A 23,504-nucleotide genomic window follows, 5' to 3' on the forward strand; every position below is an offset into this window, starting at 1 on the left:
TTTGAAGTTTAGTTAAATTTATAATTTATCTCTATAGTTTTAAAATTAAAAAAACTTAGAACCTTACATTTTAATAAATCTATAAATTAATTTCTACTATTAAAATTTTAATTAAGTTATCGTTAATTATAATAAAAATGACCAAAATACTCTTAACTCTATTTTTAATCCCTAAATTTTTATTTTATTAACAATTTAGTTCTTAAAATTTTGTTTTATTAACAATTGAGTCTCTTATTTTTTTATAATTATTAAAATATAAATTAACTACTTTAAGATCCTTTAAATTTTTTATTAATTACAAAATCATATATATATATATATACATATATATATGCTACTCCAGATGAAGAAGGTATGAGCATTGAGAATTTAAAGTTTCTCGCTTACCAGGTTGCAAAATCCAGGGCTGACAGAAGCTTTTAATTCAGGATTGCTATCTGAGGGCTCTGAGCTAGTCACTTTGTACATTGATGTTCATACTCATAAGGTCAGTAATCTTAACGTCAGTGCAGTACCAAAGAGTGGTTATCCTGCTATCAACGGTGTAAAAATCACAAAATGGAATATCTACAACAAATTTCGGATATTAACTACGAAATATAAGATATATAATTTGACCTATCTATTAAATAAATTAGTATCATATATTTGTGTCATATAATTTTATAAAAAATTCTCTTTAATTCCTTTTTTTTTCCCTAATAACAAAGTTGAATTAATTAAAAGAAATAAATAATTCTTTTAAGCAGAAGTCAAATTTATCATTATAAAAAATGAGAAATTTTTATCAAAATTTTTTTTTTAAAAGAAAATTGTAGTCTCAACACTTTATAATAGCATGAAACACTTTTAATTTGATAAAAAGAAGAATACGGGGGCTAGTAGCGTTGCGCAGAATGCACAGGCAAGCAGGAGAGGTTGGGTACTTCCATCCACTGAGCATTGGAACAGGACAGTAGCAGATGCTAGAGACAGGGCAAAGCCTATGCAGCACTAGGGAAGGATGAAAAGTTCTTCAGATGTCAAAGGCGAGATTGGATTTGCTGGAGGGGGAACAAGAGATTAAATTTGGGAACCATGAAGGAGATTCTTGAAGAACGTGTCAACCCTTTTTTGGGCTTATCCACTTCTGTAGTCTGAGAATAGGTCACAGGAAATAGTAGTAGCAGCATTTTAATAAATTTAGTTGCACCATGTCTGCATCAGCTTTGGCAGATGAGGTGCTCAATGTATGGATTCCAAATAATTTGTAACAGATCTCAGGAGGATTGTGCCAACCTATTATGCCCTGTAACTCATTATTTGGAATGCATTCTATGCTATCAAAAATATATATATATATATAGTAAATGGAAACCAAAAGAATATTATAGTAAACCAAAAGGAGATTATTTGATGGATTTTTTGCCATCAGAACATAAGGTGATGGTAGATATTGACAAGATTACGAAAGTCCTCTGAGATGCTGGGTACCAAGATCATGTCTTTGACATCCAATTCCAAAAATCACAAAATAGAATATCTAGAATGATGGCCATGCCTACCCCTTCTGAACACCTATGCCTGCCACTTTTCCTACACTGCTTATAATTTCAAGCAGTCCCTAATGGAGCAGCAGAAAAACATATTGTCTACCTCCTGCTCTCCATCTGGAAGCCTTACCTTCAAAACAACCATATTAATATGTACAAAATGGTTACCCAGAGTTACCAGCAATGTCTGCAGCTCTCTTTCTCAGAATCTCCTCCACAGCAGCCCCATGCCGCGCATCAGTGTCCTGCTGCAGCCTTCTTGAATGTTCTTTTAGATCTCTGGATGAACATAAAAGTTTATATCAATAATTTATAAATAAATTTCTCAAAAATCAGGGGGTCAGGATGTACTGTGGTCTAAAACAATAATTTGTTGATTTAATATGTATGCAAGGTTGAATCATAAACCTGCAACGTGGTATGTGGCATTCAGTTTCTTTGCATGATGGAGCATGAAGTTGCAAGAGATACCACATTTTCTTGCACAGAACACAAACTCCAAAATGACCTGTCTTGCATTCAGTCCCATGCCGGAAAAGCCAATTCACCTTCCAACAATTGGGATATTGGCAATGTGGAGAACAGCATTGTAATACATGCGCCAGAAGATCAACCATTGCCCTAAGCTGCAATTTCATTTATGCAGTTTGATTAGGCCTAAGAGCAACATAAACAAAGTACTACAGCAGAGAAAATTAGATAAATTGCAGAAAACAAAAGCAATCTGCTTCGCACTTAATCTAGCAAATGAAGGTGCCTATAAATAGGTTTACAATTTAAACTGAAAATGCTAAAAAATCTCAACTGAATTCGATAGCTAATTTCGCAAGTACACGAAATCACTCAAAGTAATACAATAGCTAATATCGAACACACAAGGACTAGGCTTAAGTACCAAAACTATTCGCTAATTCTACTAATATCTAAACTATTGAATTTGAATGATGTTAGTCCATAAATGTAACTAAAGAAACTAAAATTAACAACTCCAAAGAACACAATAAAAGTTGATTATAAAATCAAATTAATTAAGTAATAAGGTATCCTTGATTTCACTTAATGTAATTATCAATTCTAGTTATTTTGTTTAGCAATTCAAATTTAATTAATTAAACAAGGATCAAATAATCCCTATTAATTCATTAAGCATTATGATTATTCCTAAAATTTCACAGATCAAACCTTTTGCTCCCGCTTCAGTTATTATTCCCATGAAATTTATTATTATTCACAATTCCAAAATTTTCCATCCTAGTACTAATTATGAATTAAAATCAATCAAATACCACAAAAGTTGATATCCAAAGGTATTAAATGCAACTAATGAACAATTGTATTAATAAAGAAATTTAATATAAAATCTCTTGAATGGAAACTAAATCCAAGGTACAGATTGATAATTTATTCTTTCTTTTAATTAGACCTGTATTTATTTAACTTTGAGTGTTTTGACCTTACCACATATATATATTCGACGTAGTTTCCTCTTAAAATCTATCTTAAGAAACCTGTGAACAAATTTCTATAATGCTCTCATTCACCATATCTAGCCAAATTTATCCAATGTGTTGGAATAAAATAATCACTTTACAATCATAAACTAGAAGTTGATTTCTCATTCAAATTACGATTCTCAAAATTTAAAACATAAAAAAGTTTATAAAATTTATTAAACAATCAATTGAAAATGAATATGCATGTGGACATGACCCAAAACGCAGCTAATATAGTTGCTTGAATGTCTAGTAGAGATACCATTCTTCTCATTTCTTGATTGGGCATCAGATCTGCAGCTTCTAACAGAAAGACCAGCAAACAAAATTTTCATTCTCAGTAACAAGAGATTGTAAAATTAGTTAGCAATCTAATTCTACCTTCTATCTTATATTCCTTGAGTTTCGAGCTTTTTACTGTAATATACTCAGGTTATCTATACAAACAAGAGTTTCCTTCCATATGGTTATCTTTCGCATCATAAGAGTACTTTAAGAGCATATATGATTCAAGAGGCTCTGATAATGTGACTAATCTCTTATTAACTTTCACTTGTTTCTAAATTCTATGTTTTGTAGATTATCTGCATAAATTTGAATATGGGAGGAGTTTCTATAGCAGTTTATTCCTCTTTAGAAAAGACAGAATCACTAGTTTTTCCCTCACTATATTTCCTAAATAATATAACATAGAATGTCTTTGTATCTCGTTTATTAATATAATATATTATTCCACATTATCTTCCAGATTTAAAATACTTTAGCAGCTAAGCTGCTTGTGTGATGTTCATCTTCTCATCTATAGTGGCAAAGCTAATTTAATTTCAGCAGATGCATGGCTCCTACATCTTTACCTCGCCTCTGTGAAGTGCATTTCGAGCAGAAAGATTCCTCTTCTTTCTTATTTTCTGATTTTTCAATAGTTACTGTAAAGTTTAGCTTACATCTGTACTTCCTTTATGCAGTTCATTTGAAATGTAAAATTTAAAAGTTTTCTTTTATAGTTCTATTATTTACATTCCCCTAAAGGACACCGTATGCCATTTTACATCACACTACCACATGTAAAAACATGCATTTACACTCTTCAGACACACTTCCCAATTAATATACCATAATCATGTGGCCTCAAAATAGATTAGCAATTCATTTCTACCCAACTGATCATGCATAGAGCTTTCATTTTCCCATTCATTTCTTGATATTATTGACAAGCTACTAAAAATTTCTGTATTCTTTAATTCATATGTGTTCCATATTACCGAACATTTACTTTCACAATTTTATACATAAACACTCACTCACATATTTATAGATTATATTAAAGTTAGGTTCAGTATCCACTATTTCATGTTCGGACTTGATTTAGCACAGCACAATCTCGTTCTAGGTTACTTAAGCACATACCTTATCCTATATTATTTTTGTTTAAATTCATTGAAAACCCCTACTCTACTTCCTATACACAGATCCTTCCTATATTATTTTTATATTTCAATGTTGTATCACAAAGGTTATTCTTTAAATATCCATTCTTTAAATACCATAATTTCCTGTATTCTTTGAATACCGATGAACATCATGATAAGGACAAAGGAATGGAGATAAAAAGAAAAAGAGGCAGAGGATACTTACCTGTTCGTATACGCCGAAATCACTTTCCTCTCCCATCTTCTTCTGTTGATTTCTTGCAAGTGGAAAATGGGATTTCTTTATCCAATAACAAGTTTTCAAATTTAAAAAAGATAAAATTATCTTTTATCTTTTTTTTTCTTATCTTTATTATTAAATTAATTATTATTATCAATAAAATTATTTTATTTTTTATTTGATTTTATTAATAAAATTATTAATTATATATATTATTTATTATTAATTAAAATTAATTTATAACAACTAAAAAATAATAAAATAATATTAAATTAAAGGATAAGGCTTTCTCTAAAGTTTGTAGATTCACTTTGAAAGGTAGTTAAGATTTCTTCTAAATTAATAAATAATAATGGTATATTGCATTGCCATGATCAAGCAGTCTAGCCACTCATGAGTTCTTGTTTTCATTTACTGTTTTCCTCCAATTCAGTAAGTTGGGATAACTGCCATTTTTTTAAATTATTAATTAATGCTAAATTTTAAAAATCCTTAATTATAGAAACAAAAATCTCAATTATTTGATTTCTCTTTTTCTATATTTTTTGGGTTTCTAATTATAAAGCATAAATACAACTATAATACAATTTTTAAATCTACGAAAATTAAATTATATATTCATCCCCAAAAAAATAATAATAGTAATGAGAAAAAAAAAAAAAAAAACCTCTTGCATAAATTTTAAATAGAAGACAACTTACAATTATGTTTACAAGCGAATTTGATGACCTCTTTCAATTCCTCTTTATTAATGTAGCTAGCCATCCCCATTTTTGTCAGCAAGATAAAAGACTCACTGAGCTCGACATCTAAAAAATCAAGAACCTAAGTGATTAAAGGTTTTTATAAGTTCTTGCCTGCTTAGTATTCATCCCTATCACTGTGAAGTGCCTAAAGATGCCTTTGAGTTAAGGTTTAATAAGGGGAAGAGTACAACATTTATTTGGAAGAAAGGCATCTTCTTGATATGTTTTGGCAAGAATTTAGATTTCATTTGTTTCTTATAAAAAAGCCTCACTCTTAGGGCCTGTTTGACATTGCTGCGAAACTGCTGTAGAGAAAATCACTTTTTTAAATATACTAGTTAGAGAGTGTTAAAAAATAATTAAAAATTAAATTTGATCAGTTTTAGTCATAAGAACACTAAAATAATAAAGTAGTTTTTTCCAAACTGCTTTTCCCAATAGCATCTAAAATGATGTTTTTATTCAGAAAAACAGTTTCAGGCTCTGAAACTCAATGCTAAACAGAACCTTAGTCAATCAAGTATGAGCAGTTAAAAAGCTCTACCCCATGATTCCACTCCATATACTTGTAAATTTTTCCCTACTTCAAACCTATCAGAAGCAAGTGAAGGATAGAACTTCTTGATTCTAAACATCAAAAAAATCTTATTATATGCGGTAAACTCTAAGATTTAGAATTTGGAAAAAAATATATATAGTGTTAACTTAATAAATAATGGTGTATTCCATGATTATTTGATTTAAAATAAAGTAAAATTATTTTATTATAAAAATAAAATAATTTAATAAAATTTTACAATTCACCTCATTAAAATTTTATAAAATATATTCTTCTCTATATAGTAATTAATTGAAAATTTATTAATTTAATAGAAAACATAAAATTTTTTCACGTAAAAGAAAATATATAATATTTTTTAATAATGTTAAAAATATAATAAATAAAATTAAATAAAGTATACTTACTTAGAATTTTACATTTAACATACATTATTTTAATTAATATTTAAAATGTTGTAAAAAAATATAATAATTTAAAATATTGAAGAAATTTTATTTTGTTATTAAATTAATAAATATTCTATAATTAACTAATTTACTGAAAACAGCATCATTTTATGAAAAACTGATGACTTGAATCGTAAAATTTCATTAAATCACCTTATTATTTGTAGTAAAATTAATTTTAAACCAAGTAACCAAAGAATTTATTTTTTGCCCATTAATTAGCATATGTAATTTTGAGACTGCCAAGAGCATACAACTATAAATTAAGAGAGTGAAAATTTAAACTTTACACTGCAGGTCAGTAATATGCTTTTAAACATTAGACTAAGTCAAGCTAGGCATAAAAAATGTTGTTTTGATTCTACGCATTTCTTACTATTTTGCCCCTTATTAAATTCTGTTTCATGGAATATTTGGGAGTTATTTGTTTAATAGAAGATGACTTCAATCTTGAAGGGTATCCAAACCAATAACTAGTGTGATTTCAGATGACTATATGGAATTGGTTTGGGACTCTGTGGTGCACGAAAGATGATTAGTTTGGCTATTTTATTGATTAGCTGCACGAGTTGATTAAATTCGAAGTCCCACTTGTAGTAGTATTATAAACAGCTAAAACCTCGATTCCACAATATATATAGAGAGAATCTCTTTTGCTTCTATCATACAGACTCATCCCACAACTAATCTAATGGCATCAACTTCTCTCCTTCTGCCCTTTTTACTTGTTTTGCTCCTCCTTCAGACGAATCAAATCTCGTCAGGCAGAATTAAACTCTTTCTTCCAACGAATCAGACTTCGTCAGGCAGAACAAAACTCCTTCCTCAGACGAATCAGGCTTCATCGGGCAGAGCAAAATTTGAAGGGCTGGCCAGATCAGAATTTAATTTTGCATGGTATACGTTGTATGAAATGCCGAATCTTGTGATACCAGATAGACCGAGGGCTATTTTGGGGGACAGGCATATTTTCTTTTACCCATCAGAATCAGATCCTCCTAAGGTGATGATAGATATTGACAAGATCTCGAAAGCCCTTTGGAAAGCTGGGTACAAGAACATGTCTTCGATTATTGAGAAACAGCTAACCTCAATTGTACCTTTTAATGAGCATGAACTAGATAGGATCATTCTATATAAAAACAATTCAATCACTATATTTGCTCCTCCTGATGAAGCTTTGGGCATGGAGAATTCGATGGATCTCCGATACCAGGTTGCAATATCCAAGGTTCAAAAAGAAGATTTTGATACATCCGATGGCTATGATGTACGCACATTGTACAATTATGGAAGAAGCCTTCTGATGATCAGATTAGGACCCGAGCGTGGTTATCCTTGCGTCAATGGCGAACAAATCACAAAATGGAATATCTACAATGATGGCCGTGTCTTGGTTCACGGGGTTGAAAATTACTTTTAATTATGTTACTTTCTATATCATCGATATTTCATTAATCATTAATTATCGACTAATTGCATTGTTTTCATTTTTTCTATTTATTGTTCTCAAGGTTATTTTCCTCAAGGTTAATTGTGCTCATGCATTATGCAGATTATTTATTATTTATGTTAATGATATAATTTAATACATATTTTTCCTTATTTTACATTTTTATAATCATATTATAAAATTTTATTAATGATAAAAGTTTTAGTTAATTGTAGTTTTATTTCAAGTGTTAATATACAAATTTTATAATAATAATCAATATAATTTTATATTTGATAATTTATCATTTAATTTTAAATTTTAAAATAATATAATTTACCGTTTCTAATCTTACTCAAATTTTAATTAAAAATATTATTTTTTTAATAATTATTTTTTTATTATAAAATAAGATCTTAAAAATATTTAAATACAAAGTTAATTTTATTTTAAGTGTTAATATATAATTTTATAATAGTAATTGATATAATTTTGTATTGGATGATACATCATTTAATTTTAAATTTTTAAATAATTTGATTAATAGATTTTCCTATATTATCTTTTAAATTGGTTGTCATATACCAATAACAAAGTAATTAAAAAAAACATACATGTAGTGATTTTTAAGTTATTATCACTAAAATTCTTAAATTGTAAATATAAGAAATGTTTTTAAACAATAAATCTTTAGATTTTATAAATAATTTTTTACTAAATAATTATTTAAATATATATCTTAACATAATTTTTTAAAAATAATTCACCCTTTTTAATCTAACTCGAATTTTAATTAAAAATATTACTTTTATAATAATTTTTTTTATTATAAGAATAGATTTTAACAGTTGATATTCAAAAATATTTAAAAACATAGTTAATTTAATATATAATTTTATAATAGTAATATACTAAATTAAAGGATAAGGCTTTCGTTTCACTTTGAAAGTTAGTTAAGATTTCTTCAAAATTATGACTTATTCAAAGTTTGAAAAAGGAAGAATTAATAAATAATAATGGTATATTGCATTGCCAGGATCAAGCAGTCTAGCCACTCATGAGCTCTTGTTTTTATTTATTGTTTTCCTCCAATTCAGTAAGTTGGGATAATTTTTTTTTTAAATTATTAATTAATGCTAAGTTGTTTAAAATCCTTAATTATATATATATATATAAAAAAAAAAACTCAATTGTTTGATTTTTCTTTTTTTTTTTTTTTTCCATTTTCTGGGTTTCTAATTGTAAAGCATAAATACATTTGATTGTCCACATGTCAAGTTTTTGTTAATCAATCTTGAATTTTTAGTTTACATACACACATATATTTATATGTATGGCGGCATGGCCAAGTGATATGGCAGGAGATTGTAAATTTTTCCCTATTTCAAACTCATATTTATTTTTCTACAAGCTTGGCTTTATTTATTTATCTAGCAAAGTGAAATATGAAAACCTAAATTTATTTGGTCTAATAATTTAAGCTAGAAGTATCTTTATTAAATTATAGATAGATATAAAAGACCAAAATACATTTGACACTCTTAACATAGAAAACATTAAAAAAAATCATAAACTTCAGCTGAAAATTAAAACACCTAGTAAAAATCAAATTAGAGCTGATCAACGTAAAGTTGACAATCAATATATTGAAAATATAATTTCTTGGCAAGCAAATCATAACCTACGCAATAATTTTGCTGAATCTTTACGCCTATGATAGTGATATATGATAAATACTCGTCTGGTAGCTAAGAGTTTGGAAAATAGCCATGTAAAATATAGATAATTTATGTTGATAAAATATGCCATTAAACCCCACTTGCAAGTCAGCTCCGTCATTAAAGAGATAGGTCACATCTGGAAAGCCTTTTAGTTCTTGAGTCATGTTTCCCTTAAAGCACAAAAAATATGCACATTCACCCATGTCTTCTATGACTAAATGAGCCAATATATGCCTCACCCCATTCATAAACCTGTCATATATAGGCTTGGTTAATCAGCCAAGTAGCAGGAGTTCTCGAGTCTACCATTACTCCAGTTAGCTTGCTTTGATCTGTTAATTTGCTCCTAAACACACCGTCATCAATATCAAGCTCGTATGTATATTCCTTTTAGATTTAGGCAGTAATAGGCTTCACTCATTTCCAAGGGTGTTGCATAGCCATTCATATTTGCTCCGTCTCCTAAGAATAACTGGTTATAGTTGTAGTTGGGATCATAAAAGTCACCAATGCAATAGGAGAATTTATTTCCCAGTTGCCTTGCCATAGAAATATTTTGTGGTCTAAGACCAAAGACACAATTGATAACTTTCCCAATATATTTTTTCACAATAGCACTACAGGCAAATATTACTTAGGAAAACAGCAACGGTACTTTCATCCAAAGATTCAAAGATAAACTGCTCAGTAGCTGCATTTTCTATTGATGAGGAGCTTAGCACTACTTCTCTATACAAGTATGATGAGGAAAATATTGACAGAATTCTGATTTGCAGGGAATACTAGCATATGTCAATGACTTTAGAGGATCTAACAATGGAATTGGACCATGTTGAGAAATATACTTAGTTGGGGTGCACTGTACCTATAGCAGGCTACTCCTGTGTCAGACATTCAAGGGCTAAGGGGGCACTGGCCCCACTAAAATTCCAAATTTTTTCAAGGATATATTACTAATTTCACAAACTCTCTATATTCTGTAGTCCACCAACAGTACCCTCTTGCAAAAAACCCCAAGTAGCTCATAAATATTGCCTTTTCCTTCTCTCTATTTAGAGTTCGCTTTCAAGATTCATAAATAGGACAAGGTAAATAGATTATTGAAAAACTTTCACAACTGCAACTTGGAAAATTTAAAAGCTAGATGAATAAAACATAATCATTTGATTGCTAACAACTTATTTACTTGAAGAATTGATATAATTAGCTTTTTTTTATAAGCCAGAGATTTTATTATTAAAAAGAAAATAAATTAAGAAATAGGGAGGATAAGCTCCAAACAACCCTATGCCAGCAAAAATAACCAAAACACCTAAGTCTAAAAAGTAACGAGTTCTATCAGGAAGAAAAGAATACGAAAGTTGGTAGATCAAAGCTCACAAAAACACTTACGTCTTGTCAAGGAAACAATCCATGACACCATCCTGTATTTAGAATACTCTATAGTGGAGGGCTAGCTTCGAAAAAAAAGATGGCTAAAAGAGTCAATTATGCCAAAACAAACCTAAATGAAATAGATAGCCAATGTGTCTCAAATAGAGGGTGAGTAATGTATGGAAGATTATATTGCCAAACCCATATGCAAGCATAAAAGATCTAACTCTACTAATGTAACAAGCATTTTTCAAAGAATCATTAGGTCTTTTTAAGGGTTGTAATGAGGTTCAATAGGGTAAAATTATGGTTAACAAAGAAAGGGAATAAGGTAAACAAAATATGAGAATAATATTAATCCTGAAACTCAAAGTGCATCCAATATTTTTTTTTTCATTTTTTTTTAAATTTTTTTATTTTTTTTTATTTTTTAATAATTTTTTTTATTCACAATGAATCTCAAGTGCTATCGCAATGATTATATAAAGGGACTACTTTTTAAACTTTATTATTATTATTATTATTATTATTATTATTATTATTATTATTATTATTTTATTTTTTTTTATTTTTTATGTGTCCCTATTTCATTTCACACCCAAAATTACCTTTGGAATATTTTGGTGACCCTTTTTCTTTTTTATCAACTTTTCACAATTACTCTAGCACTTTTCAAGATGTTTCAATCCTCCAAGTTTTTTTTTATCATTATTTTTTTATATACACTTAATTGCTAAAATATTATTCTCATAAATAGGTGGTAGTGTTTAGGTTTTATGGCTAGGTAAATGATTTGGGTTCCAAAGAAATTAGGGAATTAAGGTTCAAGAGAGTTTGCAAGGGTTGAAATGAAATTAAGGTAGGTTAAGGCTAAATATGAGGTTTAAAATATGAAGGAATGCCTAAATCATATTCTCATCAAATGCAAGTTAAAAATTTCGCTTTGAAAGATCTAAGATGTTTGTTCTAGAAATGGTGAGACGACAATGACCATTTTCTTCCTTAAAGGCTTATTCAGACACTCAAAACTCAAAATAACTAATCAGAATCTGCATACCTAAATGAATATATTAATTTTCAGCTATTAAGTAAGAGAAAGAATAATGCTTAAGACTTTGTACCCAGCTGGAACTTTCATTCCACTAACCATCTAAAGGCAAGTTGGATTGCTTGAATAAGCAGCTTCTGGAATTCAAAGACTGGTTTAAAAAACCAAAAATTTTAAATGAATAAATGAAATGCATGAATGTATAAATGTATAATCAACCTATATGTAACTAAGTATGCATAACTAAGTGTATGAAGCTATATGCAGTGTATATATGTGAATATGTACAAGTATGAATTAATGAGTATGTCACTATATGCAAGTGAAAGGGAAAAATAATTTTTGCAAAAAAATTTACCCTCTCCCCCATACTCAGAATGAACATTGTCCTCAATGTTAAAAGATTGCAAGGAATGGGATAATTTGGCTATAAATGCAATGGGTTCTCTCAAATATTGTGTAGAAAATAGGTGGCTAATATGTGCATAAAGAATGGATATGTAAGCTTAAAGTGGATAAGGGATACCCTGTTTCATAAGTGGTAGCACAACTTGTGCAGAAAATGACACAAGCTGAGATAAGAATTGTTACCTCATTAAAGGTGCAGTGAATTTAATTAAATAAAATTTGGACAGCTACTACACTCATTGCAAAAGAAACAGTGGAATGGAATCCATTAAAGCAATTAAAACTCAAAAAGTTGAAATAGGAAGGTTAAGCTCAAAAATATAACCATGAGATATCCACTCATCAAGTGAAATTCTAAAGTAGCATATAAAAGCAAGTGAGCAAAGCATTAAAGATTCAAAAGAAAAATATACTTATGAGCAACATAAAAAAAAAATACTGAATAAGCAAATGTTTCAAATAAAAGAAAAGCAACACAAGCAAAATATTAACTAAACAAGTCGCTAAAAACACTAATTAATTAAGCAACTAAAATAAAGACATGAAATATGTAAACTGAAACTAAAAGCTGGTCAGTCATGAATGATAACTCCTTTGCCCTTGCCATCTTGTGGAGGTGGTGGTGCTTTTGATGGTTGCTGTGGAGAAATGATGCTCAAAATGAGTACCTGGTTAGTTTCGATATGCTCTAGCTTAGCTTGCATGGCTTTCAACTCATCTTGTATTTCAGCACTTCTATCCAAATATATATCAGCTAAATCCCTTAATGTTTGAAAAGAGACATCCGTCATTTGTCGAAAGGAGTAGATCTCATCACTGAGATTCTCCATGAATGTCAGAAGGGTTGCCATGGAGGGTCCAGAAGCTGTTGATGAAGCAGGTTGTGCAGCTGGTGGAGCCTGGCATGGAGGTTGTGTATAAGGCTGCTCAAATGGTTGCTCAGATGGTGAAGAGGAGCTAATTGCAGTAGGGGAGCCTGGTGGTGTTGCTGCTGGTGCCGGAATCTCATAAAGCTGTGTAGCCTCATTTTTAATACAAAATATTTGGTTGGCCAAATGAGGTCCATCCAAATACAGCAAGCCAGTTGTGACGGCAGCACACCTATGAACTTGAGGGTCAAAACCAAAATAATGTGCAATGGGTGTGACCAAACCTCCAAACGCAATCTTACCAATACCCTTAGTAGTTTGGCAGAGCACATGGCGGAAAAAGTAATAACCAGGTGAAACCTTTTTACCAGTTTTTGCACAAAAAAAAAAAAAAGGTCATACTGAGACATTGTGCCAACATTTGTTCATCTTCCTAAAATTGTATTTGCAATTAATCTTTGAAGCAATCGCAAGGAGTGACTCTTAATTTTAGAGGCCTTACTGTGCCCAGGTTTGAAAACACCTGCTAAGGGTGCTATTTGCTGCTAAAATTCATGCCCATTACAATCCCTTCGACTGGTAGGCATTTTAATCAAACCATCAGTGGGGAACTCGAATATATAATGAAAGGCATCCATGGACAGTACTCTATCTTGACTGAGGCATCTAAAGTTGATTGTCAAGTTATTATCCAATTCATATTTATGCTTACTAGTGGACAGGGAGGCCATAAATTCCTACACTAGAGTGGGGTAAACCAATTCCTGTTTATGAACAAATCTCACCCAACCCAAAGCATCCAACAAATTCTGCATTTCATCATATATATTCAAAGATTTGAGTGTAAACACATCCAAATACTGAGTCTGAACAATTTCTCTAGTTTAGATTCTTGTCTTATTTTTCTTCATTTCGGCAGTAGGCAATACCCATTGTCTAGCAGTAGGCACAAATGAAGGAATAGCGTAGTTACCTGAAGATTTCCCTGGGCGCTTTACCGCTGATCTCGGGATTCCAAGGCGAGCACCAGGTACGGCAGAAGTGGGCGGCTGGACTGGTTGAGGCTGTGTGGGCTGTTCGGATTTCTTTCTCTTTGTGCCGCTTGTGGTTTTGTGTGGCTTAATACTCTTTGCTTTCTTCTTCTTATATATAGCAATGGGGGCATCACCAGAATGGGTTGCCGGTGAGTCAGTATCCATGGGTTGGGTGGGTTGAGGTTGCGGCGTAGGGCGTGAGGTATGGGGAGGGGAGTTTTCGAAGGAAAGAGGGGAATCGGTCATGGCGAAAATGGAAGACGAATACGAAGAAGTAGAAGAAGAAAAAATATTGTTGTTGTGGGTGGCGGAGGTTGCGGCGAAGAGGAAAGAGTGCGGTTGTGTCAGTGGCTATGTCGAGAGGAAGAAGAAAGTAGTGGGGTTATCGGGTATGGGTTTGGGTTAGGGAGTAAGAGTGATGGGTTTTGGATATGGGTATGGGCTTTGGGCTTAGTTAGTTTTTTTTTTTTTATATATCAAAATGGATTAGTGGGCTTTTTGGGCTTTGGTTGGTTGCGGGCCCATTCTGGTAAAGTGGGTTGTCAACCTGCAAAACCAAATAAACGACACAAGTTAGAACACAATGATGGAGGTTGTGCCGGAAGTTGTCAAATATTCTGCGCAAATTGTGCCCAGTGAACACAAGCTATGACACAACCAAAATCGATTGTGCCGCAGGTTATGAAATATTCTGCCCAAATTGCACCCAGTGAACACAAGCTACGACACAACCAAAATCGATTATGCCGCAGGTTGTGAAATCTGCTGCCCAAATTTGATAAAATTACACAGTACCTGAAAAATTGAAACAAATTAGATTTCAAATGATTAGACCTTCATAACATGAATTCTAATTGTTCAACCAGTTATGTTCCTCAAATACTCATAAATTTTTTTTTTCCAAAGCACCAATTCACACATCTACATTCAAATAATTTTATTTTTTTTTAAAACCAAGATGACAAAGTTTGGAAAAACTTTCTCTTAAAATTAACAAAAAGAGCAAGGAATCCAGCAAGATCCACCAGCAAATATTCAACAATAGAAAGATGAAAAGTATAAGTGAACAAATTTAAAACTAAAATTTAAAGCTGAAATTTAAAACTAGAACTAAAAAAAAAAATTTAATGCTCATTTGCTTGCAATGAATTGTATCCCATCTGGACAAGAAAATTAGAACAATGTCAAACTCTGAATAAAGAGTATAGAAAAACTTAAAATAAATATATGAAAGAAATAAAGAATCAATGAAAAATTGTGGGTTATGCCAAAAAATGCTAAGTTTAGGTCTTTAGCTTGACCTTACTCAATCAAAAATTTATGGAGAATGAGAGATAGTAGGTTGCTATCTTCTCAATTGGCTCACCAACTGAATAATGCCTCAATTTTTGCCCATTTACCTTAAAATTACCAGATTTTTCACCAAAAATTTCCATAGCACCATGAGGAAAAACTTTTACAACTTTAAATGGACCTGACCACCTTGATTTTAATTTTCTTGGAAAAAATTTCAACCTTAAATTGAATAAGAGCACCGAATCTCCTTCTTTAAAGTTCTTTTTCTTGATATGCTTATCATGCCATTTTTTAGTTTTTTCTTTATAGATCCTAGCATTTTCATAAGCATCAAGTCTTAGTTCTTCTAACTCATTAAGTTGCAAAAGTCTTTTGTGTCCAGCAGCTTGTAAATTCAAATTGATTACTCTTATGGCCCAATAAGCTTTACGTTCTAACTCTACGGGCAAATGACATGATTTCCCAAAAACTAACCTATAAAGTGTAGCTCCTATGGGGGTTTTAAAGGCTGTTCTATATGCTTAAAGAGTGTCATCTAATTTAAGGGACCAATCTTTTCTAGACTTGCTGATAGTTTTCTGCAAGATTTGCTTAAGTTCTCTATTTGTGATTTCTACTTGGCCATTTATTTGAGGGTGATATGGTGTGGCAATCCTATGCTTTACCCCATACTTTCTCATCAATTTTTCAAATCGGTGGTTGTAAAAATGGTTACCACCATCACTGATTATGGCACGTGGGGCACCAAATCTGGTCAAAACAAATTTTTTCAGAAATTTCACCACAACTTTTGCATCATTGGTAGGTGTAGCAATAACTTCTACCCATTTAGATACATTGTCCACCCCTACCAAGATATATTTATTCCCATAAGAGGATGGAAATGGCCCCATGAAATCAATTCCCCACACATCAAACAATTTAACTTCTAATATGGATTGTTGGGGCATCTCATCTCTCTTGGAAATATTGCCTACCCTTTGACACCTATCACACTTGCTTACAAAGTCTCTCACATGTTTAAACATATTAGGCCAATAGAAACCTGATGTTAAGACTTTTTCAACAGTTTTTGAGACACTACAATGACCACCATATTCAGAGGAATGACAATGGTAAATAACATGATTTATTTCTTCCTCTGATATACATCTCCTAATTATTCCATCATTACATCTCTTAAACAAAAGAGGCTCTTCCCAAGAATAAAATTTAACATAATGCAAGAATCTTTTCTTTTGCTGCCAAGATAAATCAGGTGGCAAGACACCACAAGACAAGAAATTCACAATATCAGCAAAACCATGGAAGTGCAGATTTCAACACATACAACTGCTCATTCATAAAAAACTCATCAATTAGCACAATATCATCATCTTTATTTTCAGTTTTTATCCTAGAAAGGTGATCAGCCACCACATTCTCAACACATTTTTTATCTCTTATTTCTAAATCAAATTCTTGAAGTAACAAAATCCATCTAATCAACCTAGATTTAGCTTCTTTCTTGCTCATTAAATACCTTATTGCTGCATGATCAGTGAAAACTATTACCCTTGAGTTGACCAAATAAGAACGGAATTTATTGAGTGCAAATACTACCGCAAGGAACTCCTTTTCAGTTGTAGCATAATTAACTTGAGCATCATCAAGGGTTCGGCTTGCATAGTAAATGGCATAAGGTTTTTTATCTTTTCGCTGACCAAGGACAGCTCCAACAGCAAACTCGCTTGCATCACACATGATTTCGAATGGCAAAGTCCAATCCAGGGGTTGCATGATAGGAGCTGTTGTTACTGCCGTCTTTAACCTGCAAAAAGCAACCATACAATCTTGATTACAATCAAATTTAACATCACGATTCAAAAGATTTGTTAAGGGTTTAGCAAGTTTAGAAAAATCCTGAATAAATCACCGGTAAAACCCGGCATGTCCAAGAAAACTCCGCACTCCTTTGACAATGGTTGGAGGGGGCATTTTTTTAATAATTTCTATTTTGGCTCTATCTACTTCTATTCCCCTGTTTGAGATCAAATGCCCTAAAACGATCCCCTCTTGGACCATAAAGTGGCATTTCTCCCAATTCAACACCAGATCATTATCAGCACACCTCTGCAAGATTTTAGACAAATTAGTCAAGCATGAATCAAAATTAGTTCCATATACTGAAAAGTCATCCATGAAGACCTCCATAATTTCTTCAATAAAATCAGAAAAATGGCCATCATGCACCTTTGAAAGGTGCCAGGTGTATTATACAATCCGAATGGCATCCTTCGATAGGCAAAGGTGCCATAGGGACAGGTAAAGGTAGTTTTTTCTTGGTCATCAGGATGGATTGGAATTTGAAAGAAACCATAATATCCATCTAAGTAACAAAAGAAAGAATGCTTGGCTAATCTCTCTAACATTTGATCCATAAAAGGAAGAATAAAATAGTCTTTTCTTGTAGCGTTGTTCAACTTCCTATAGTCTATGCACATTCTCCAACATGTAACAGTTTTAGTGGGTATCAATTCATTATTCTCATTTTTAATAACTGTCACCCCACCTTTTTTTTAGTACAACATGCACAGGACTCACCCACTCACTGTCAGAAATGGGGTAAATAATTCCAGCAGCTAGTAATTTCAGGATTTCCTTTTTCACAACATCCTTCATTGTAGGATTCAATCTTCTTTGGTGTTTAATGGAAGGTTTACTATTTGGCTCTAGGAAAATCCTACGCATACAGACTGTTGGACTAATTCCCTTTATATCGTTAATTGCATAACGCAAAACTCTCCTATATTATCTCAAAACTCTCAACAATTTTTCATTCTCAATATTAGTCAAAGAAGCATTAATTATAACAGGATATGTTCCATTTGGTCCAAGAAAAGCATACCTAAGGTTGGAAGGAAGAGGTTTAAGATCTACCTTTGGGGCATCCTCTACCTTTAATGATGGTGGTTTAATATCCAAAGTTTGTACTTCTTCAAGCTAAAAAATTGTGGCTTCAGGATGTGGTGGAGAGCTCTCTAAGTGTTGTGCAAAAGCAGCTATGTTGTGATTATCATCATCAATGCTCCCACCATGGACTAAGCAATTTTCAAGAGGGTCCTGTGGATGGCTTTTTCTAAAATGCTCTTGAACAATCTCATCAATAATGTTTACCCGCAAAAAAGACTCAACTTCTTCATGTTTCCTTTTCATGGCTAGATTGATGTTGAATATCATTTAATCATCTCCCACTCTAAGTGTCAATTTCTCACCCTTTACATCAATTAATGCACCAGCTATTGCCAAAAAGGGTCTTCCCAATAAGATAGAAATTTTTGTGTCTTCTTTCATATCTAAAATGATAAAGTCCACCGGAATGTAGAATTTCCCAACCTTGATAGGCACATTTTCTAGAATGCCTTCTGGGTACTTAATTGAACGATCAGCCAATGAAAGATAGATGTTTATGGGCTTCAACTCTCCCATATTCAACTTCTCATATATTGAAAGTGGCATTAGGCTGACACTAGCTCTAAGGTCACATAAGGCATTTGCTACACAATTATCACCTATATGACAAGGGATGGAAAACACACCCGGATCTTTGAGTTTGGGAGGTAACTTCTAATGAATTATAGCACTGCATTACTCTCCCAAGTTAATGGTGTCATAATCTTCTAGCCTTCTCTTGTTGGTAAGAATCTCCTTCAAAAACTTGGCATAACTTGGCATTTGGGATAGTGCCTCAGTGAATGGCACATTGATATACAATTTCTTTAGCACTTCAAGGAATTTGCCAAGTTATTTGTCTAGCTTATGTTTGATAAATCTTTGAGGGTAGGGAAGGGTGGACTTGTGAGGCTCAGGTGGGATGTATGGTTTCTCTCCCTCATATTGCTCACTTTTGCTTTCTTCTTCTTTTTCATTTTTCTTGTTCTCAACTAAATTGTCTTCTTTTGTGCTCTCTTTTTCTTCTTTCTTGTTTTCACTCTCTTGACCAGCTTTCTTACCACTTCTCAAGGTCACAACCTTACATTGTTCATAAGGGTTTTGTGGTTGGCTAGGTAGTTTGCCATAGGATTTGCTTCCCGATGAGCTTGCTTGTTGAGCCAATTGAGTCTCCAACATACGATTGTGAACTTATAATTGATCCATGGTTTGTCTCATGTGTTGCATTTCTTCATCCAATTTGCTATTCATCTTGCTTTGTTCAGTAAAAAATTTCTCCATCATGCTTTCCAAGGTTGGCTTCGGTTCATGAGGTGGAAGGGATTGTTGTGCTCTTGCTTGATATCCAGGTTGTGGCTGCCTTGTAGGCTGAAATTGAGGCTGAAACTGAGGTCTATTCTGTTGCATATACTGCTGGTTATGAGCATAATTTGAGCTTTGACCTTGTTGAGCAAAAGTTGCTTGTAGTCTCCATATTGAGTTGTTCACGTTAGAGTAAGAATTTCCCATAGGTTTCTGTTGATAACCTCCTGCATAAGCAGCTTGTTCTTGCAAATAATCATCACCATAAAAAGAGTAATCAACTCCACAACTTTGGCTTCCATCTGTGAAGGCAACTTGTTGCATAGTTGTAGGAGTTGAGGTTATTGCCTTTGTGCAAAAATCACTAAGAAGCTGAGTCAACTGATCAAATATTGCATTCATGTAGCTAACTGAGTCAAGTTCATAAATCCCAGCCATCTTTGGCTCAAGTGCTCTAGGATTTCCCCACAAATGGGTATTATGAGCAATCTTCTCTAATAAATCATAGCATTCTTCACTTGTCATTCTCATGAAATCTCCTCCTGCTTGTGAATCAATTGTGTTTCTTATGGCTGGAGTAACTCTGGTGTAGAAATTCTGAACAATTATCCATTTGGGTATTTCATCATGAGGACATTGCCTTTCAAGCTCCTTAAATCTCATCCAAGATTGATACAAAGTTTCATCATCCCTTGGCTTAAAGCTACCATCAAATTCCTCAAATGAGTGGTCTTCCTGGGTGGGAAAAACTGAGATAGAAAAGCTTGAGATAGCTGCTCCCAAGTAGCTATAGTAGCTTGTGGAAGTGAGTCATACCACTCTAATGCTGAATCCCGAAGAGAGAATGGAAATAAGGTGAGTCGAATCACTTCATCTGAAACTCTAGGCTGCCTTTGTGTGCCACATATCATCAAAAATTTCTTCAAATGAGAATGAGGATTTTCAAGTGGACTACCTCCAAATTGTGAATTCTGAACCATTTGAATGAGACCAGTCTTTAACTCAAATCGATTAGCTTCAATGATAGGTCTGTTATCTCTCACATCTGCACATTTAGGAAAAGCATAATCTAACATGGATCTTCTTTGAGGATCATTTTGATTAACAACTTCATTCTGCCTATTTTGCTCATTTCCTCCATTGTCTCCACCAATAGCTCTATTTTGATTCTCCATATTTTCAATTATCTCCTTTTGCTCAAATCTTTGTTGTTCTTCTTTTTCTGCTTCCTTTCTTCTCTTGTATTCCTTTTTGTTGGCTCGATAGAATTTTTCAATTTCAGGGTTGAACAACAATTCAGTATCACTTGTGCTTTTCGATCGTCTCATAAACAAGAAAAGTACCTGAAAAACACAAGGAACAACAGTGAAAATAAAAGAAAATAAAAATTCTAATAAGCTTAAAACAATTAAAATCCAACTTAAAAACAAACAATTCCCCGGCAACGGTGCCAAAAACTTGATGTGCTTCCACAAGTGCACGGGTCACAGTAGTATAGTTTTAAAAAAATAATATCGTTCCCACAGGGAATTGTTCTTAAATTGGAAATAAAAGGATAAGCTAATTAGAATGGTAAAATTTAAAGATATTAAAAATGAAATTTGAAATTAAAATTGGTATTTGAGGAATTTAAACTAAATCAAACAATTAACTAAATTAATTAGACTAGATTACCAAATTTTAATTTGAAATTTCTATTTATGAAATTGGGAGGAATTAAATCTAAATTCAATAAAAATTAAAGTGATTCTAGAGATAGGGTTTTCAATATTATTTGCATGTAGTTTATCCCCAATTTAGCCAAACACATGAGAATTTCAATTTTGAGGGAAATCAATTCTTAGTTCTTTGAAACCTCTTTCAAGCATTTCAAAATTGATATTCATTAAATCAAACCCTGTTTTCACGATATTTTAAACCTAACAAAAACCCAATTAAAGCTCTAATTGATTTTGGAAAGTCCCCTTAATCCTCTTAGCTTATCTCTAACAATAAGAAAACTAAGTTTATTGCAAGATTATCTATCCCAAACATTCACTTTTCAGTCAATCTATCAAGGATTAAAACTTAACTTAATGAGGGCCCATTCATCAAGCAAGGCAACAAGCTCACAAGCAATAAATCAAAATGCAACAAATCTCATTTAAATGACTAAATCAATTCAAAACCAAAATACAAAACAATATTTACAAACCCATCTCTAGAATCTCAAATATCTACTCACAAATCATGGTTTCAAGACAAACCCAAGTATAGAAATGAAGAAATAATGAAAATCTAAGCTAAGGAACAGAAAAACCCAGTAGAATGATGAAGTATCAGCTATTAGAGAGTTGCAGAAATGTCCTCTACTGCTGCTGCAAAACCAGACGAGCTTCTCTTCCTTTCCTTCTTTTCTTACCAAAAATCTCTCTCTCTTTCTCCTTTTGGAAAGAAATAGATAAAGGAGCTTTTATATGGTTCAGAGATCTGCCATAGAATGGGTAAAAAGGTAGAAAATTCTAGAGAAAATGATGTATTAAATCAGAGAAATGAAAATGCCACGTCAGCCATTTTCAGTAAAACGACACAAGCTGAATCGGTTGTGTCGCGAGTTGTGTCGCAGGTTGTGAAACCTGCTGCCCGAGAAAAATTGCATATCTGACAATCGACACAACCTGTGACATAAGCTGAATCGGTTGTGTTACGCGTTGTGTCACTTTCGGCCTCTTTAACTCAACTTTAAAATTTTTGCAATTCAACTCTAATTTCTTTCAAATGGCTGCTTTGATCAAAATACACCAAATTTCTTCAAATTTAACCTACAAAACAAATAAATTTCAAAAATTAAACTAAGAAGTGTAAAATTGTAAAATTGACTAAATATATGCTAATATCTATAGTAATAGCTATGAACAAGGGTAAATTAAGTGCAAAAATTATACCTAAATGATGATATAAAATGCATGCATCACATAACACTCTCATTCTCTTCCTGAAGGTGGCGGCACACTTCTATCCCTCTCCTCTTCATCTTGTCTCATCAATTCAAAGAGAATTGCCCAAAATCCTTTGAATTAAAATTGCTAGAAATTGTTTCTAGTGTCCTATACATACATACTGCCTCTCTAAAGGCAAAAACCCAATTTATAATCAGTTGGCAAAGGCTTCAGAAGCAAATTGGGGACTGCCCATTGGTGATCTTGGTGTGGAAAATTTAGAGGGACAACACTTGGGGTCCTAGGTGCTTCCTAAAAGTGCCAATCACATCCATAGTACATCAAAGAGGTTAGTGCTCTAACTCCTTTTTTAAACTAGAGTTTAAATGAATTAATTTGTTAATTCACAATCTTGAATGACAAACATAGATCCTAATACATATTAAAAGTGTTTTCATTTGCAATTGAGCATTGAAATTAATTAAGCACATAAAAGATGTGGTATGATGCATATAACCCTAGAAGAAAATTTTTGAAATTCGATGCTCTAATGAACAATTTTCATGTTTTCGCTCCTTCATTTTCTACGATTAGAATTGCTTAGGAGCATTAGATGGAACCTATATGAAGGTAAAAATACCACAAAGAGATAAACCCAAATATCGAACAAGAAAGGGAGAATCGGCAACAAATATTTTGGGAGTGTGCTCTTGGGACATGCAGTTTATTTATATTTTGC

General features: G+C 32.3%; 1 protein-coding gene across 1 annotated transcript; it reads right to left on the reverse strand.

Moving 5' to 3' along the window:
- Nucleotides 1-1,444: 1,444 nt before the first annotated feature.
- On the reverse strand, nt 1,445-4,746 carry LOC110666255 (histone acetyltransferase HAC1). The gene is made up of 3 exons (XM_021826679.2): nt 4,664-4,746; nt 1,944-2,161; nt 1,445-1,814 (listed from the first exon to the last, which is right to left on the reverse strand). Exons 1-3 carry the CDS (start codon nt 4,697-4,699, stop codon nt 1,700-1,702), a joined length of 369 nt encoding a protein of 122 aa, XP_021682371.2. The 5' UTR covers nt 4,700-4,746; the 3' UTR covers nt 1,445-1,699.
- Nucleotides 4,747-23,504: the final 18,758 nt, after the last annotated feature.

This window comes from Hevea brasiliensis, chromosome 3 (assembly GCF_030052815.1).
Source record: "Hevea brasiliensis isolate MT/VB/25A 57/8 chromosome 3, ASM3005281v1, whole genome shotgun sequence".
NCBI lineage: Eukaryota > Viridiplantae > Streptophyta > Magnoliopsida > Malpighiales > Euphorbiaceae > Hevea > Hevea brasiliensis.

What these genes read in the sequence shown, in the direction of transcription:
- LOC110666255 (XM_021826679.2), bottom strand. Translation starts at nt 4,699, where the DNA reads ATGGGAGAGGAAAGTGATTTCGGCGTATACGAACAG. An exon ending in ATTTCGGCGTATACGAACAG is followed by an intron (nt 2,162 to 4,663) that starts GTAAGTATCCTC and finishes ATGAAATTGCAG; the next exon opens with CTTAGGGCAATGGTTGATCT. An exon ending in TGCCACATACCACGTTGCAG is followed by an intron (nt 1,815 to 1,943) that starts GTTTATGATTCA and finishes ATGTTCATCCAG; the next exon opens with AGATCTAAAAGAACATTCAA.